Source organism: Drosophila hydei, unplaced genomic scaffold, assembly GCF_003285905.1.
Source record: "Drosophila hydei strain 15085-1641.00,03,60 unplaced genomic scaffold, DhydRS2 tig00008128-arrow-arrow-pilon, whole genome shotgun sequence".
NCBI lineage: Eukaryota > Metazoa > Arthropoda > Insecta > Diptera > Drosophilidae > Drosophila > Drosophila hydei.
In genome coordinates, this window is record NW_022045838.1 from 1,168,143 (window position 1) to 1,187,118 (window position 18,976).

General features: G+C 36.6%; 2 protein-coding genes across 10 annotated transcripts in view; both read left to right on the top strand.

Annotated features, from left to right (window-relative positions):
* Nucleotides 1-18,976, top strand: part of LOC111601591 (phosphatase and actin regulator 4) — a 93,899-nt gene that overhangs the window by 39,367 nt on the left and 35,556 nt on the right. The gene's annotated exons all lie outside the window — the stretch shown is intronic.
* LOC111601556 (pickpocket protein 11) lies at nucleotides 2,933-5,151 on the top strand. Its single transcript, XM_023318198.2, has 3 exons — nucleotides 2,933-3,935; nucleotides 4,786-4,968; nucleotides 5,036-5,151. Exons 1-3 carry the CDS (start codon nucleotides 2,933-2,935, stop codon nucleotides 5,149-5,151), a joined length of 1,302 nt encoding a protein of 433 aa, XP_023173966.2.

The window sequence follows — 18,976 nt, forward strand, 5'->3', positions numbered from 1 at the left end:
CACTCAGCCCGAGAATGTTGCAGCTGTGGCACGCATTGCAGCCCTTAACCTTTCACATTTGCGTGTTTGCAAAACTCAAGCCCGCAGCGCGCGCCCGCTTTTAGTAGTTAGTTTGATTCAATTGCAATTTGCAGCATCCGCATGCTGCCTATCGCAGGAAGCTTGTGACACAGAGAGCGGATGGAGGAGGCGGCGGTGTTAGGGGTTGCGATTTGCACTGGGGCTAGTGGGGCATAGTGCAGCAGTAGCTGACAAGCTCCGCTAAGTGCTATGCCCATTAAAGTATGCAATCATTTTGTGGTTAACAGGATCGCACAACACTCTCTCTCTCTCTGTCTCTTTCTTGCTCTCTACTTCTGTCTCTCTCTAATTGCTTTAGTCCTTATGTAAGGCTGGCGGCGCCGAGCTGCCAGCGCGCCTTAAGGCATTTCCTTTGACAAGATTAACGATGCACAATTGCCTCTAGCTCTGTCTGTCTATCTCCCTCATTCTCTGTCACCCTGTCTCTTTCTCTTGCCCTCTTTTATCTCTCTACGCTTTTATCTTTCACATTTCTTTCATTCATAAACAAATTAGTGCCAATTTTTAGCTGCCCATAATTAAATAACAAATGCAAATGAAAATTAAATCCACAGCCAAAAGCGTCAGACAGCCACACACAACCACCCCCCCGCCCTCTCACCATCCTCTCTCGCTGTCTCGCTCAGCCGCCTGTGGGAGCTGTGCATAAATAAATAAATAAACAAGCGTTTAATTGAACCGGAAATTATTTTTCTGTGGGCGTCGATTGGTTTTCTATTCATATGTGTATGCATGTGTGTGTGTGTGTATATATATATATATATATATTTCTTATTGGAATTTATAGTACACTTGTCGCTTTGTTGTTGCTGCTGCTGTTTGCCTTCGCGTCTTGGCGCCTCGACCCTGCTCTGGCTCTCAGCTGTTGAAGGTAACGCGTTGCGAGTTTGTTGTATCTAAAAGGTTGTGCTTCGTGGCGACTAGGTGATATAATGCTGCAGTTGGCTAGCTATATTTTGGGCATACTCTTTCTCTGGTTATTTTCATAGACTTGACATTTAAATGTTATTATTAAGTGCTAGTAGCAAAGAGCAGTTATCGATAACTACAAAGTGCATCGATTGCTTCTGCAAGTTTATTTTGATATATCCCTATATTTCTACAATAAATCATAAGATCAGCTTATCTAAACTTTCTATTTAATTAGTGTTCACTTTTAAGCTATCGATAACTTCCTCACTTAACAGCATCAACTCTTAGTCATTAGCTGCAGTTGTTATCGATAGTCACCTCAGTTATCAGCAGCTGCTGAAATCGATAAATATCTCAAACATCAGCAGTTTTTGTATCGATAACTCTCAGTTTAAGCAGTTATTGTTATCGATAATCACTGCTGGCAGCAGCAGTTGATATCGGTAACTATCTTAGTTATCAATAGCTATTTTTATCGATGACCATCTCAGTTATCGATAACACAGCTGTTATTGTTATCGATAACTATTTCAGTTACCAGTAGTTATTCTTATCGATAAGTTTCAATCTTGGCAACTCGTCTCTCTTTTCATTGATTCAATTGCATCTCTAAATTTTTTTGATGTATTTTTAATTAAATCAATTTCAATTCAATTATATACTATAATATATTACATATACACAGAGCCAACTGAACTCTATTATATGCGTCTAGAATTAACTTATTTTTGGGTTTATTGTTCAGATAGCTTATCGAATTTGAGTTTAATGACGCCATAAAGAGAATCAATTTGATTATCTACGTTTTGATTATGGTCTCTCACTGGTTTCATTCTTATAGAGCATTCAATGTGCGCTTTGGCAATTATGAAATTCAGCCTCAGTCAGCTTCTCTGGGCTTTCTATTAATATGCAATGCCGCATTAGCAAGTTGCTCGCTGGCTGCGCGCTAAATTGACGCTGAAGCTCGTTAGATTGTGCCATATATATAAGGTGTAGCTGTAACTATATATGTAAATGTAAATGTAACTGTATCTGCAGCTGTATCTATATATGAAGCTGTATCTATATTTGTATCTGTATCTGTATCTGTCTCTGTATGCATATGTGCTGCTCGCTATGCCGCCTCTTCGTTTTTGTCTTCTGTTTGAGTTAGTTTAGTTTGCATGTGTCGCTTGCCACAGAGCAAAACATAGCCAACTTCATGTGGACTTTGACTTAAATGAACCGCCCACTTGTTGAATTAAATATAATTTAACTAAACACGCACGTCTTATAAAGCAATTGAACTACACTTATGGCTGGAAACAGAGCTGTAAGAAATAACAAAACAAATAAATAAATAAATAAATAAAATGTTGATGTAGAATCAATTTAAAAATAGTTTTATAAAGAAAATATTTTTAGTTATGTCTTAGAAAGTATCTGAAGGGCATGAAATCATAAAGTTTATTATTTCTGATATAAAAGTTCATGAAAATCCCTTAAAATTTAAATTGTAATTTTGATTAATTTAAATTAAATTATTATATAATTTATTTATTATTAATACAAATTAATTAATTATAATAAACATTTTAAGAATCTTTAATCTTTGGGCATTCCTATTATGAATTGTCATATGATAATGACATTTCAAATAAAATAAAATAGTTTCAGCTCAGTAAACTCACTTCAGTTTAAGCTGATTTATTCACGCTTAGCATAAAGGTCTTCTTCAGCCGTCAGATAATTAAAGTTTCATGTGCTGCGACACGTGAAAATGTTTGCATTATTCTCAGTTGTCGTGGCACGCGATAATTACAGCAATTTATATGCCTAACCTGGGTATAATTATTGCTGTGCTCGTGTCTTAGCCATGTTTTGGGCATCTGATAAAACCAACATAGTTTTATGTGTATCGTGTGACAGCTCGCGATTCGGCTTTAGTTTCACTGAAATGTCTCGCCTGAACAGAGCCTTGCGCAAAACGCTCGTTGAGTTCTTCAAGAAGACGAGCCTGAATGGCTTCGGTTTGCTCTACTTTATTCGGAGACGGCCGTATCAGCGCATCTTTTGGTTTCTTTTCATAGCCACGGGCATATCAGCGGCCACTTTTGTGGTCTTCTCAACGCTCTTGCAGTTCTTGGCGAGTCCCACTGTAACATCTTTGTCTGAATTGAGTTTAGAATCGGTGGAGTCGTTGCCATTTCCTGCTTTGGCTATTTGTAGTGCGAACAAGTTGAGTCGCCAGCGGCTGCAGGAATTTGCCGAGCAGTTGGCGTTGTCCAATGGAGAGTCTAGAGAGCATTGGCTGAAGCAGCTGCAGCTGCTCGCTGGCTACTTTTATCCTTTGGCTGTTTCAGCTGTGAGTGCTGCCGAACTTCAGGTTGCTTTAGCATCTCATTGGCCTCGGGATGTGCGCTCGCAACTGCTGCAACTGTCGCCCAGCTGTGAGCGTTTCCTACTCAGCTGCCACGTGGATGCAGTTGCTAGCAATTGCTCTGAGCTCTTTCGACTAACGCCCAGCTTTGATGGCTGCTGCTGTGTTTTGCAGCATTCAAGCAGCATCTCAGGTTCGCTAACGCTACGCCTAAATGCCTCCCACGCAGATGACTTCCATATGCCACGCTCACAGGCCACTGCTGCCTTCAGCCTGCATCTGCCTGGCTGGCAGGGCAGAGCGAGTCTCGCACCTGGCGAATCGTCCTCTATACATTTACGTGCGCTCCATTTGAAAGCCGATCCACAGCTGCGTAATTATCCTTTGACCGAACGTGGCTGTCACTTTCCAGAGGAGGCTGAACATCTGGTGCAGTGCTTGCCACTTTGTCGCCTACGCAGCACCCTTGCTGCATGCAACTGTGCACCCTTTGTCTACGACTTGGCCACGGCCGACGGTCAGCTTAACAACGTGAGCTACTGTACTCTGGCCCAAACAGCATGTCTGCAGTCTGTGGAGGGTAAGAAATAATAAAATTCTTGACAGAAAACACGAATTGCTGTGGGAGGATTTACGGTCAATAAGAGAGGTTTTATTACGGTGATGAAAGGCAGCCTTAAAATGTGGAATTGTAGTTGTCTTATATGTGGCTGACCACGTGCTCAGTTCCTATTGAAGTGAAAGCTTAGAGCTGGGCTCAGGCGTAGGTGATGTATGTACCTTAGTTTTCACCAGGTACCCAATCATTCTACGTGTACCAGGCACATACAAAAAAGTATAGAATGAAGTTGGATATGATTATAGCTTATATATAGATTATATATCAATTAGATGTTACTCCAACAACTTCAGTTTTACCATGTACCTAAGAGTCTATCATGTACCAAAACCCATCATATTGTTAAGGAGAAATATTTCAAGATTATCTATCACTTGAATAGTTAACCAGAAGAAAAATGCAACTAACATTACAATTTTAACATGTACCATAGCAATTGTCATGTACCAAGAGCATATAACATGTACCTAGACTCAAATATCTCAATGCAAAATGTTTTACAACAGCGACAGACTCTGGCTTTCAATTCTGAATGCCAAATTTAACTGTACCTTTGCACATGTGACATGTACCTTCTGTAGACGATTGCAGCAATAGCAATGTAAATTGCATGTTGGTTCGGATAATTGTAAGCAATTCGATTAACAAACAGAAATTTGTATGCCGCAATTATTTCAGACTCAATTTGATACGTTTGTCTTAGCAGCACAGTTATCCCTGCTTAATTAGGTACAAATGTCAAATATCTTGAGGCGCTCAAGAGCCTTAAGCCTTCGTCATTCTCCACTCTCTCTCTTTGTCTCTCCAACAGCCAGCTGGTCCCCTTGGAGCTGTGTGGAGTGCTTGCCCGCTTGCAATGATTGGCGCTATGAGCTGCGCAAGAGTTTGTCCGGCTACGTTGGCCAGTTGGAGAGTAGAGTGAGCATTCGCTATGATGGACAGCGTGTGCCAGTTTATCTGCAGGCCGGGCTCTACAACTGGTACCAACTGCTGTGTGAGTTGTTGTGCTCGAGCGGCTGCATTTGCAAATCTTCAATTCAATTCGATTCAATTTTGTTTAGCTAACATTGGGGGCGTGCTAAGCGTGTGCATTGGCTGCTCGTTCATTAGCGGCTTTGAGTTTGTCTACTTTATGGTGTTTCGACTGTGGCACAACTGGCAGCAATTAGGCATGTGATTCGTGCATACAGAAGCAATCTCTCGCTCTCAAGTAGCAACAGATATGTATAATAAATATCACGCATACGCCATGTGTGACAGCAAATGAAATTAGTTTTGATTTATTTGGGCCTTGGGCAAGCCGTCGCCTCTCAGTTGTCAACAGCTCACACGCACTCGAGAAGGACATCCATCTACATGCATCCATCTGACTGCCACGCCCACACAGCCCACGGCCTCACAACTGGGCAGAGGCTACTCGAAGCGGAAAGCAAATATAGAAGAGCAGCGACTGCTCTATTGATGGCCTCTTGCGAAAGTAAAGATAAATGTATAGATGTGGCTTATATGTATATACACATATATATATGTATATATATATATATATTCCGGATCAGCATCAAGGTTAAGTCGTCTAAGGCAAACACTTTAAAGCCCGCTCGAAAGGTCACTTAATGGCCAATAGATATGGCTTTGGCTGGAATGTGTGTCGGCTTAAGCACATAAATCGATAGCTTCTCTTTTGTTCTCTCAGGTGGCTCATGACCTGCGAATAGTTGATTTTTATTGCCCTGCCCATTGGGGATTACGAATGCAGTTTTATCGCAGTTATTGCGACAGATGAACAAAGAGTGCAAATGAAGAAGAAAAAATGCAAAATTTACATAAAGAAATATAAAATAAATATTAATAAAAGAGTAACTTTAAAACCGATGGGAAAATGTGAATAATAATATTAATATTAATATAAAAATGAAAATATAATTAAAAATAAATATATGAATAAGAAGCATATAATGTAAAGTTTCCAAATAAAATAACGAAAATATTGAAATAAAAAAATATAAATTTAAAATTAATAAAAAATATGAAAATAAGAACATTGAAAAATAATAATATAAAAAATCTGAACTAATGTAAGAAGTTGTAAATATACATTTTTATGTATTTTTTGTATATAAATTCTAAATAATTATTAATAAATTCGAGAGCTCATAGCCTTTAATGCTGGCGGCTTTATGGTTTTAATTATATGAAAAACCATTCATTAAAATTAATTTATATGTTGCTGTCTATTTGTATTATGACAAATAATACAGTTCATTAAAATGTTTATCTTTTATCTTTTATAGATAAAAATATGTATTTTATTAAAAATATATATTATAGATATTATATTTAATATATATTATATATATTATATTTAATATATATTATATATATTATATTTAATATATATTATATATATTATATTATATATATTATATTTAATCTATATTATACCAAATATTTAGTATACACTTCACGACATCATATTTTCAATATATTGCTTCAGTAAATATCATAAAATCAGCTGGTTTAACAGCTGCTTTTATTCATTTCCATCAATTTTTTATAAGCTAAAATTGCAATAATTAAATTTTCATTTGTATTTTTCTATTTCTTTCTCGTTGCAGGTGAGTTTTCCCAGCGCTTTTCCCAATGCAATTTTAGTTTAAGTTTCCCTGCTCTGGGTAAGTCTAACGAATTTCATATTCAAATATTTAACAGCAGCTGTTAAGGTGCTGTTAACCAAAAGCTGACAAAGCTTGCAAGACGAAGCTTTAGTAACAGGGTGGACTAGACATTATACAAGCGCTAAAAGCTGTTCGAAAAGCTTTCATATGAGGTTTAACTAAGTCTCAGCGCGATACCAAATAAATGATGTTAAATCAATTTAATATAAAATGCGTGCAAGCACTTGAGCCATGTCATGTCTAGCGAGCATACATATCTATATATCATTTATAATGGCGTCCACACATCATGGCAAATCATTGTTGCATAGAATTGCAAGTTAAGCATTTGTGCTTTAATGGCCAACCACGCCCACATGGCGGAGCTCTGGAACGCTGCGAACAATGCCAACATCTCCATTAATTTTAAATACCGTCAACTTATCAGGCCGCGTCATGGTCCTAAGTGATTTCTTGCTTCTTGATTTAGCGTCCAATTCTTATGTGCGAGGGAGGCTCAAGGAGTTGATAATCAGCGAGTAGATAAGGGTGGAGTAGAGTAGAGTAGAGTAGAGTAGAGTAGAGTACAGTACAGTACAGTAGAGTAGAGTACAGTAGAGTAGAGTAGAGTAGAGTAGAGTAGAGTAGAGTAGAGTAGAGTAGAGTAGAGTAGAGTAGAGTAGAGTAGAGTAGAGTAGAGTAGAGTAGAGTAGAGTAGAGTAGAGTAGAGTAGAGTAGAGTAGAGTAGAGTAGAGTAGAGTAGAGTAGAGTAGAGTAGAGTAGAGTAGAGTAGAGTAGAGTAGAGTAGAGTAGAGTAGAGTAGAGTAGAGTAGAGTAGAGTAGAGTAGAGTAGAGTAGAGTAGAGTAGAGTAGAGTAGAGTAGAGTAGAGTAGAGTAGAGTAGAGTAGAGTAGAGTAGAGTAGAGTAGAGTAGAGTAGAGTAGAGTAGAGTAGAGTAGAGTAGAGTAGAGTAGAGTAAAGTTTCATTTTTCTAGTCTACTTCTAGTCCATTTTAATAAACGTCATCTCCGATATTTTACTTGAGTCCAGGTTAATCTAGCTTATTTTAATGATATTCCATTTCCAGTTCCGTTTCGCCTGGCAAATTAGAATTAATTCGAAAAACTTCTGCGAAAATCCTGTGTCTATTATGTTAAGCCAATTAATAGTATGGCTACGCGCAGCCGACCTTCGTTTAATTGACAAGCGACCCTCGGATTTCGGGCTTCTTATATTTGTATATATCTATAGCCATACATAAAGCGACGCATTCCCATTTGTGGCCAAAGCAAGCAAGGACATGTGGCTGGCGTGCTCTTTTGTTATATGCACACAGATGCCCTTCACCTTGCCACATACACACACACACACACACACTGGCACACGCACACATAAATAGCATAGTTGTGCTTGGGGCTTTGGCATGCCTGGCTACAGCATTTTTTGGCTAACTGTTCTTTAATCAAAGCCATTCCACTAAATTATAGCCCCGTTTGAAAAGCTGGCTGGCTGACTGGCTGAGCTCTGGCTGGCTGCCTGCTAATTCGTTACGGAAGGTTCCTGAAGGCTGACTTCAAGGCTAACGCCAACACGTACTCAGGATGCGTTGCACGACTGTGTGTGTCTCTCTCTGTCTCTCGCTCTCTCTCTCCCTCTTTCTCTGATTTGCATAATTCTAATATGACATTTTTTGGGCTCCTTTTGCTGGCAGTTTCAGTGGCCGGAATATCCCCGCACATGCCACATGCCACACATGCGATTTGCATAAATAAATTTGTACTGTCCTTATCATGCATGCTTCACAAGTTAAAGGAGTATATTGGCTTGCTTCTTTATCTGAGTATGTTAAAGCTGGAGACATTTTGTTAAATATATGGAATATCCACTCAGCTTATAAAGCTTGGCTTATTGGATAAAAAATATTTCTTCTATTTCAAATCATGGACGAGTATGCTATAGTCGTTCATACTTTTTGCTGCTCTGCTCTGCTCTCTTCTCTCTGCTCTTTTGCCGCTTATCTCTCCCTCTCCCTGCTCGCTCTCTCCTCTCTATTGCTGCTGTTGTCTGCCTTTGTCGTCGGCTGTCAACCTAAATTAGGGTCCATTTGATTTTTGGCAATTACAACGCATTTTTGTGCAACAATTTGGCATGTCCTTTGTCCACTGGCATGTCCTTGCGCCGCTTGATTTATGCTCTGTCTCGCTTCTATTTTTATTGCTCGCCGATTTCAATTTCAATTTCAAGTTAATTATCTGCTTGGCCCTGACAAACTGACAATTGCCTGCAGTTGCCGATGATTTATACGAATCGCCAAAAGTATCTACACTTTATATCTATTGTTTGGCACTTTATGGTATTTACAGTTTGTCGCATTTGTTTATTGTTTTTGCGAGCGCAGCGCGAGTGAGCAAGACAGCAGAGCAGCCGTTGTGGCAGGTAGCGCAACCTTCGTCTGTCTGTGGCGCGTTCTACACACTGGTTATGGCTTGGCTTTGGCTTTGGTTTTTGTGGCTTTTAGCCATTTGCATTGCACAACTATAAATGATAAACATTTGTTTTCGTTAGCTAACTGCCAAAAGCGAAAGCCAAAGCCAAATGTCCGAAAGTCCACGTGCCATTGCCGTCTGTGGCATGCAGAGCAGCAGCAGCTCATAAAAATGAATTACTTACAGCGTCTCGCATTAGAGAGAGAGAAGCATAGCGCATAGTGAGAAGCACATAGAGAGGTGGAGTGGAGCGAACTTGGTTTTGGTTCGCTGCTTATGCTAAAGGAAGTCCTCTCAGACTCTGATTTCAAGGTTGGCTAATTTGTTTATGGCATGTTCCGCGCTCTCTCTCTCTCTCTCTCTCTCTCTTTATATTTTGGCTAAGTGCTCATGCAACTGAATACTTAATTTATAGACCGTGTTTTACATTTAAGCACAACTTCCCGTTCATTTTGGCCATAATAATAAAAGGCAGCTGTATTAAACGATTTAGCACATTATAAACTTGTTTTAATGTTCATTAGCTTCTGTTCGCGGCAAACTTGGCTCAATTGTATTTCAACTTTAATTCAAATTTCATCAGTTTTCCACAACTTGGCCTGGCTGCGCTTCTATATGATCTTAGCACAGTTAAAGAGGCTGGAAATATTGTGAATATTTGTTTTACATTTTCCTTTATAATAATAAGATTATTATTAAAATAAGATTATTTAAAGTCAAAGCTGTTTTGTGGCAGGCTTCATTAAATAATTAATGATTATAAATCATCATCGTATCATAAGTTCATGTCATATCCTTGCTTGTCTTTAAAAGTCCTCCATAGTCTACTTTTTTTAGTCGCCTGCGTGTTCTCTTATATATGTAAGAAAGCAGCATAGAATTGATATAATATATATATCAGAATATATGATCAGTAGCTGTTTATATAGTTGCATATATTATCTGACTTTTATATCAGGTAAAATGAGTCAAAAGTAATAAATGTGCTCAGCAGCAGCAAGAAAAAACACATTTGATACACATATATATGAAGTATATATGTAGATCATATATATTCCCGATCAGAGTGACTAGTTGTGTGCATATAGCTCTCTCTGCCTGCTCGCCTTTTCTTCTGCTTCCAACTTAGCTCATAATGAGTGTAAACTCTCACTCAGAAAGCGCTCAGCAGCTCTGCTGCAGCTGCGCTTTGAGTGACTTTTGGGTATAAAAGGGCGCAGCAGCGGCTGTGGCGATCAGTCAAGTTTGTGACCTGGACTGGGTCAGTCGTGCAGTGCAAGTGGTGAATAAATTTAAGTTTTTTTTTTGTTAAATTGTTTAGGTTTAAATAATTTGTATATAATTAATAAATATTGTATTTGTTTAAATAAATATTTAAATGTATATTTAAGTTTTTTTGTTTGTGAACATTGTATATTTGTTTAATAATAATTTAATTGTTTAAATGTTAATTATTGTTAATAAGCACTAATTGTTATTATGATAATGATGTTCGTCTTAATGTTCATTAGCCATAATGATCATTAGTCATAATGATCTTTAAGAATAATGATCGTTTATGTACATAATAATATATGTACATGATCATTGCTGGTAATTATCATTAACAATAATGATCATTAGCAATATTATTTTTTCATAAGTTCAGAGCAAAATGCTCTTGTACCCTTTAAAATTGTCAATTGCTAAACTTACTCTTATATATATATATTTGATAACATAAATAATATTTAATAGCATTTTAGTTTATTTATCTCTTATTAATATAGTTAAGTTATTTGCTAAGTGTGCTTAGTGTTTGTCATAGGCAGCGAAGGAATCTCTTCCTCGCTCTTAAAAATAGTAAAAAGTCAGAAAAAAATTGAAAATTGTGAAACAATAAATATATTAATATTATTATATTAATATTAATATATTTTATTAATATTAATATTAAACTATATAGATATACCTATATTTAATGCTCTTCAGGAATTATTTAATTAATTATCTAACATAAATCTTCATCTTCAATTTGTTGCCATTGCTTCTGCTGTCCATCAAAATTTTCTTTGGATATTTATGTATATATTCGCCTGCAGCTTGCCAACATGTCCCCTGAAATATAAATCTTAAGCCTATAAATTCTTCCATTTACTCACTTAAGAGTTATTTAGGCGCGCTCTTCTTTGTAATTCTCATGCATGTATTATTGTATTTCGTACATAATTAATGTGTTGCATAATCCAGTTGCTGGCGCCTCAGCGTGGCATTAGCTTTAGCTAGAACTTTTAAGTCCTTCGGTTTTGCTATTTTCACTTTCCGTTTTCCGCTTTGCCATTGTCCATTGTGCCGAAGACTCGAGACTTATGCAAATGCTCTTCAAGTTTTTGGTAGTCAATCAAAGTCGACGACGCCCTGCTGTTCGCTATTTCCTTCAACATCATCGTCAACGTCATCATCGTCATCGTCATTATACTCATTGCCAGCATTGTGTTTTAAAATGATTTTATTTATGCAGCGACATGTTTCAAGTGAGCTCCTCAAGCTGTTTTCCTAACCGAATTTCGTATGCAAATTTACACGTGGGCGGGCTTTTCGCATGGCAACGTGGGCGGGGCAAATGCTACTGCTGCTGCTGCTGCTACTTTGTGCGCCTGCATTTAATTATTAAAATTTAATTTAGTCAATTTACTGAGACGCCGCCTTTCATTTCATCTTGCATACAATACCTCTTATTGGCCACCTTTTCCTTCTTTTAGGCCGAACTCATGAATATTGCGAATGTCCGCAACGGAACTACTTAAAATTGGGAACGTATTGTTTTTTTTCCTACTCTATTGAAAGAACGAAAACTAGGCTAAGGCTATGTATATATATATATATATATATATATATATAGCCTTATATATATATATATATATGTTGTGTGTGAAAGTGCAATTGAGAAGAGGCAGTAAATTACGTTTTATTGGAGGAAGTGAAAGGTTAAGGCTTTTAGAGAAACATCTATATACTTTTATACGACACAAATATATATATTGCTATAAAATGTATCTACCGTTTAACTGTGTCCATATAGTGGAAAGTATACTGAGCTAACTATACCTATACCTATACCTATACCTATACCTACCTACATACATATATTTTCTTTGCTCATGATATATTCTGTTTCCTCTGTCGTCTCTATATGATTTTAAAATATTGAAGTTATGAGCAATCTTATAAAGTTATTTATCTATATTATATATAACATCAACGTCAACATTCATTCAAAACTGTCACCTTACAGGGTATTCTCTTAGTTAATCAATCCACGCCTAGATACCCATTTCACATTTCTCCGTTTGCCACGCCATTCTAGACAAACTTTTATTTGTTATCTTCTTTCGTGTTGTCGCCTTTTAGGGGCGGACAATTCAACCTGTTAGCTTCATACAAAAACCATTCAACTTATGGCCCAAAAATATTATCATCAAGATGCTAAATAGTTTTTTGCTCTGCCTTCCGTCGTGTTGTTGTTGTTGTTGCTTTCGTGTTGCATTAATTTTTTATCACTTGCGTCACTCGCATTTTTAATGACGCCCATCAAAATAAAAAAAGAAGAAATGAAGCAAAAATTAAGAGAGCCGACAGAAGAAGAGAGCGAGCAAAGCATAAAAGCTTTTAGCACGTGCGCTGCGTCGTATGTGCAAAACACAAAGAGAGCGAGCACTGTGTGCAATGTTTGTGTATGTGCTTGAGCGAGATAGAGCACGTGGGCAGCGTGTGAGTGAGCGAGTGAGCGCGCTAGCACGCGCTTATATTCAAGTTCAAGTAAAAACATTGAATAGCACAAGTTCAGCTTCAAGGCGCAGGCTGCTCACACTCACACAACTACACATACAGTTAGGTTGCCTGTGAGACAAACACGTGCTGGCGCTCTCTCGCACCGCCGCTTCCCGCTCTAACGCCCGCTGCTGCAGCCAATCGTCTTGCCGCCTGCTTTTTCTGTGATTATGTAAGCAACTTATTTTTTTGGTTTTTTCTTTTATTATTTGCGGTTCTTTCTCTCTCTGTTTTTTTTTTTCATGCTACTTGCATTCTTGTTGTTTTATTTTTTTACCACAAAATTTTCAATTGCATTGCTGCCATTTGCTGTCCTTTTGTCGTTGTTTTGTATCTTTCTGTATCTTTCTGGTATTTATTTTTCATTTGCCTTGGAATTTTTGAGCCCGCGGTCATCCCTTTTGCTGTTGTCCTCGTTGCTGTTTTTGCTCTTGTTGCTGTCTGTGGTCTGTTGCTGTCTATCTGTTGTTATTCGGCGTTGCCTTTGTTTGCCATCGCTTTTGGCTTGTCAATGGCAGCAACAACAACTGGAACGGAAGGACGCCATTCTTTCTCCGGCATTTTGGATGGCTGCTCGCTCGCATATTTTCGGACCAGTCGGTATCCTGTGCACAATGTCGGCAAACTCATAAACTATCCTCTGCTATCCTCAAAAAAAAAAAAAAAAAAAAAAAACAAAGAAAATATAAATTTGTATCTGTATTTATATTTGTTTTTATTTGTCGCATTGTTGCTGTTGCTGTTCTTCTTGTGGCAAAAACAAATTCTTTTGACCCTGAAGGTCCTGCGTTTGCGTATCTTGGCAGTTGTTGCGTCCCCGATGAACTTGCAGCCTCGCAAAATATTTGGCATTATCTTAATTTTGATTAGCCTACGGCTATTTGTTATGCTTCACACACACGCACACACACACTCACGCCCTCTTGTGACTCCATTTTGACATTCATTTAAGGTCGTTAATAAATAAGTGCTTAAAGATATTTTCGACCATAAGTTATGCTCTTAGCTGCCTCTTCGGTTACAGTTTGAAGAATTTGTTGTGGCTTATGGTATATAAATGCTGGGCTTACTGTGAAACCTGTGGTATTTCTATGCAAAGTCTATAAAATATGCCTTTTTATATCTCTTAAGTAACTTATTTTCAGTACGAAAAGTTCACAACTAACAAGAAATATATATCTATATATAATATAAAAAATAATTTTTAATTTTATTTTATTTTTAGTTTCTATATATCAATTTAAAATAAATACGTAAAAGCATATTTTTATTTATATATAAATCAGATATGTATATAATATAAAATCCGTACTATATTAACAATTTCTTATGATGATAAAAGGGACATTTAATACATTTATATATTATATATAGATATGAGAGTTCTTTGTTTGTCCTCCCTGAGGGATTGTATTTCCCAAAGAGTTTTGGCAATGATTTAAAACAAACTTTGCACGTCTAGTTTTATTTTCCTTAGTTAGTCCTTTACATATACAAAGCTCAAATGAACTTAGCTTAAGGCCCTAGTGTTAACCGGTAAAAACCATGAAATATGTAAATCTAGTCAAATGAAAGGCTCAGAGCACATTAAACTTAACTAATCTGCAATAATAGGCAATGCTTACGGCGCCTTGAAATGTTGTTGCGCTCAGTTGTTGTCGGTTGTCCTTTGCGCGTGCGACAGGACACATTCAGGGCCAGGGGCAAAGACAGGGACAGGGTTATTTTTAGCCACAACTAAATGAACGACCTTCGTACATGGGCCACATCCTTTTGCTTTTGGCAGACGTCCCGTCAGAGGATGTGAATACATAATACACAGCGCGTCTGATTGCAAATGAAAAACGTTTACCCACAAATAAATAATAAAAGAAAAACCGAGAGAGAAGAGCTGAAATGAAGTGTTGACAATGCGACTGTTTGGCATTGAGCGAACAGTGAGGCGTGGCACACACAGGGACACAGGAAGTCGCCTGATATGGCATTGGCACTGACTGACAAAAAAAAAAGAAACAACGTGCACGCGGCTGGCAGTTGAAGGTAAACGACTTCATAATACTCGTTAAAGTTGCCAGAAGATGGGGTAGAAAAAGCTTCAATGGATGGAGTCATCTGTAGTGGGATTCAGCTCTAAGTTTATGAACGCTTGCAGCTCTACAATAGTGGAACAGCTTTGTTAAAGCTCAATTGAAATTACTGAAGAACAAAACTTAATGAGCAAACCCTAAACAACTATATAATTCAAGCTTAAAATCTCCAAAACCTATATACTTCCTTATCAACTGCTGAACGAGCAATAAAAGAAGAAGAGAAGTAGCAGTAAAAGCAGAAGGAGAGGTAGAGGAATGGCAAAAGACATTCCAATGGAAATGCTCAAGTTATGACTTTGAAGCGCTGCCGTCACATAGTCAACTTGCTCTATGTGCATTGAAATGAGACAGAGAGAGAGAATACGAAGAGAGGCAAAGCGGGTATGCGAGTTGAGTGGGCAATGTGAGAGGCAGCTAATTGTGTATAAATAAAAAAGCATTGCATGCTTACAGGCGTTACTAATGACAACTGACTGGCTGCTGGCTAATTTGTAGCGTCTCTCTCTCTCTCTCTTCCTCATTTTCTTTAGTAGCTACTTCGTAGCTAATTACACATAATGAAATAAGCTTAATTTCTTTTTTCCTTTGATCTCTTATTTCAATTAAGATTCAGCACAAAATATATTTACCAAAATATGCAACAGGCAACAGATTCTCACACACAGACATCAGGGACACACACTCACACAGACATGCATAGTTGGCCATGGCAATGACGCTGACTGCAGTGACGCACATAATCCCAGTCAAGCTACAGGTTCTAACCCCTCCAACATCCGTACTAAGTTTAGTTTTTGGTTGATTTCAATCGCACTTTATGCATAAACAGGACAACCCACAGTTGTCTGTGAGTGTGTGCGTGTAGCCGGGCCAACAAACAGGCCTAGCATAAACAAAACCCACACATTGACAAGCAACAGAGAGAAAGAGAGAGAGACAGTGAGAGTGATGGAGCGCGCAATAGAAAGAGCACAAGTGCTTAATGGCGCGTTGCACAAAAGCTCGCTCGCGCGTGCATTAAGAGAACGTTCGTGAGGAGAAGGCAGAATGAAAGAAAGAGTGTAATGATGTGAAGCTTTTGTTAGCTACACTTGAACGTTCAGGCATTTAAATGCTGTGAAGGCCTTGAAGTGAAAGTAAAGAAAATAAATGATGAAGAATGGGAATTTATGTTGAAGGTTATTTTACTTTTTTAAAATTTATTTTCTTTATTTTATACATTTATTTTTTTGTATTTTATTTATCTATATATATAAATATATCTAATATATCTGAATTAACCTACATTTTTGACTTATTTAAAAGCTATTTGAATCACATTTTATGGCAGTTATAAATTTACTCGGACTCTTTGTAGATTTCGTTTTCAAAATATTAAAATGATGGCATTTCTAGAATAAGCTATAGCTACTATTAAAAGTAAGCTGTGGCTGCCAAATAGCTCTATCAAAAAAGACATTAATAACGCAATAAAACATGAAAATATTTTGCAAAATATTTAAGTAAAAATAGTCTAAAATTTCTTAGATAAATTTACATTTAGAAAATTAATAAATATTCTAATAGAAATTTATATATATATATATATATATATATATATATATATATATATATATATATATATATATATTTATGCTATATATAATAAATAAAATGTATATAAAAATAAATATAATTTTATATTTCTTTATCATTTTAATATTATTTTCATTTATTAATATAGAAAAAAATATATATAATATATAATATAATATACAATACATAAAGAATATTAATTATAATTTGCAATATATTATTTAGCATAAATTACATTTAAAAGTCTTACGATGATTGCAATTAGAGCAACTTTAGATATTTGCTTTACGGCTTAAGTTAGCTTCTTCAGATTATGCCAAGCAGCTTGAAATGAAAAAAGTTTATTAATTATTATTGAAGAGCTAAGTTTTATGTGTGCTTCGTTGAATACCACTTCACTTTGAATGGCATAAATAATTAGTTAATGGATTCATTGTCTAGGCCATTAAATTGTTTATAATAGTTGGGCAAACTTCAAGTTCTTTTCCCTTTTTCTTCTTTATTAAGAGAGCGAAAGTTCTCATGAAAAAGCTCTCTTTTGCTTATCAGTTGCTGCTGCTGCTGCGGCGGCTGCTGCTGCCGCCACAGTCGCCGTCGCAGTCGCTGTTCGGTTGGGCTGCTGTGCGCCGCGTCGACACGGTCGAGAGTGTTTGTCATGAAAAGCATTTGGACGGCTTCCGTTTGGCATCAGTTTGTTGGCAATACTCAGACGCGTCGGCCGCACTCGCCGTAGCAACCAGACAGAGACAAGTCAAGGCGCACCGTGCTCGAAAATCGTGCAAAACTAGCAGCAAATAACAAACATTGTTCAAAGCCAAAACATTTGTGATGTGATACAAAAGACAAGTCAAACGCGTTGTTCTTTTCGTTTTGATTGAGTTCTCCCACAACCCGCTGCACCGCAGCCACGCCCTCCCGTAATTATTTCCTTGTTGAATTTCATTTATTTTGATTTCTAAAAAGTAAATTTGATTTGATTTTATATTGTCTCAATACGTTTTTATGAGCTGTTAAATTGCAAAAACATTTGCCTCGACTCTCTGTGTGTGTAAAGTTAATTTATATTTATGCTTTGGAATTTATGTGGCCAATGTTTATGATTTGGCCGAACAAATAAAAAGTATATCAACGACGCCCACGCTAAACAAAATATCTAAAAAAATACAACAAAAAATATATAAAAATAAGAAAATTCCATTTTGCCATTGGCCGTGAATGAAAGCGAAAAAATTTGTTTTCTTGTCAAAGAGCGCGCGCGTTCTCCGGCGGCAAACACACGCACACACTACAAGTATGCCAAAGGCAACAACAACAACATCATTAGCATCATCATCATCATCAGCATCATCATTGCGATCGTCATTATGATTAGCATTGTCATTATTGTCAAGTGGAAAGTGCATTGACTGTGGCCAAGGCACAAAGTCAAGGCGTGCCATGGCATAAATTTTACACACACACACATACACACATGTGTGTAAATCCACCAAAGATCTGGTCTGCCTTAACTCAATCAATTAATTGTGAGGTTATTTAAAACGTGCGTTGCCGTTTTAATTGCCACATTAAATCGCTTTAAATGTCACATGTAGTGTGTGCATTATTCGTGTTAATTAACTTAAAGAGCAGTGCATATAGATGGCTATATATATACTATATAAATTATGTGTGTGTTGTGTGGCCTATGAAGTGGCTTTATTTTCACTTTAAATTTTATTTCGCATTTTTATTTATTTATTATTATTTTTTGTTTATATATGCCGCAAGAGTTGTACGAGTTGCATTCAGTTGCAGATTGCTTTGACTTTTAGAGAATTTATTTTAGATATTAGACAAAAATTTATAAAAATTGTAAATTGTAATTTAAAAGAAAATAATATTTTATCATATAGTCAGACCAAGCTATAATTTCTATATACTATTCAAAAGTATACGAATATATTACATGCATAAGATCAAGTTAAATTTCACTCAACTTGCCTTGAGACTGTTGGAATAAAAGTTAAAAGTTTCGTAAACTATTTAAAACCATTGAGTTTAGAAACAAAGACAGTTATGTCAATAGCTATTTAACTACCGTAACTTCATTCAAATTGTTCAGAATTATCAACAACTTTCACAGCTAAAGCACAAATGGTTCAATTACATCAGCAGCAGTCACTAAAAATTCAAATTTTATGGTTTCTAAGCAATTACAATTCGATTATGAACATCTCCAAATCAAATCATAATTAAAAGCGCATAAAAATTTATATACAAAAATATAAATAATTTGAATTTGATTCAGTGATATTAAATAAATATGAAAAAAATTCAAATTATTTGATTTATTTTTTATTTATTTTAAATTGTAATTTAATTGAACTACTCGATTGAGTTTCAACAAAG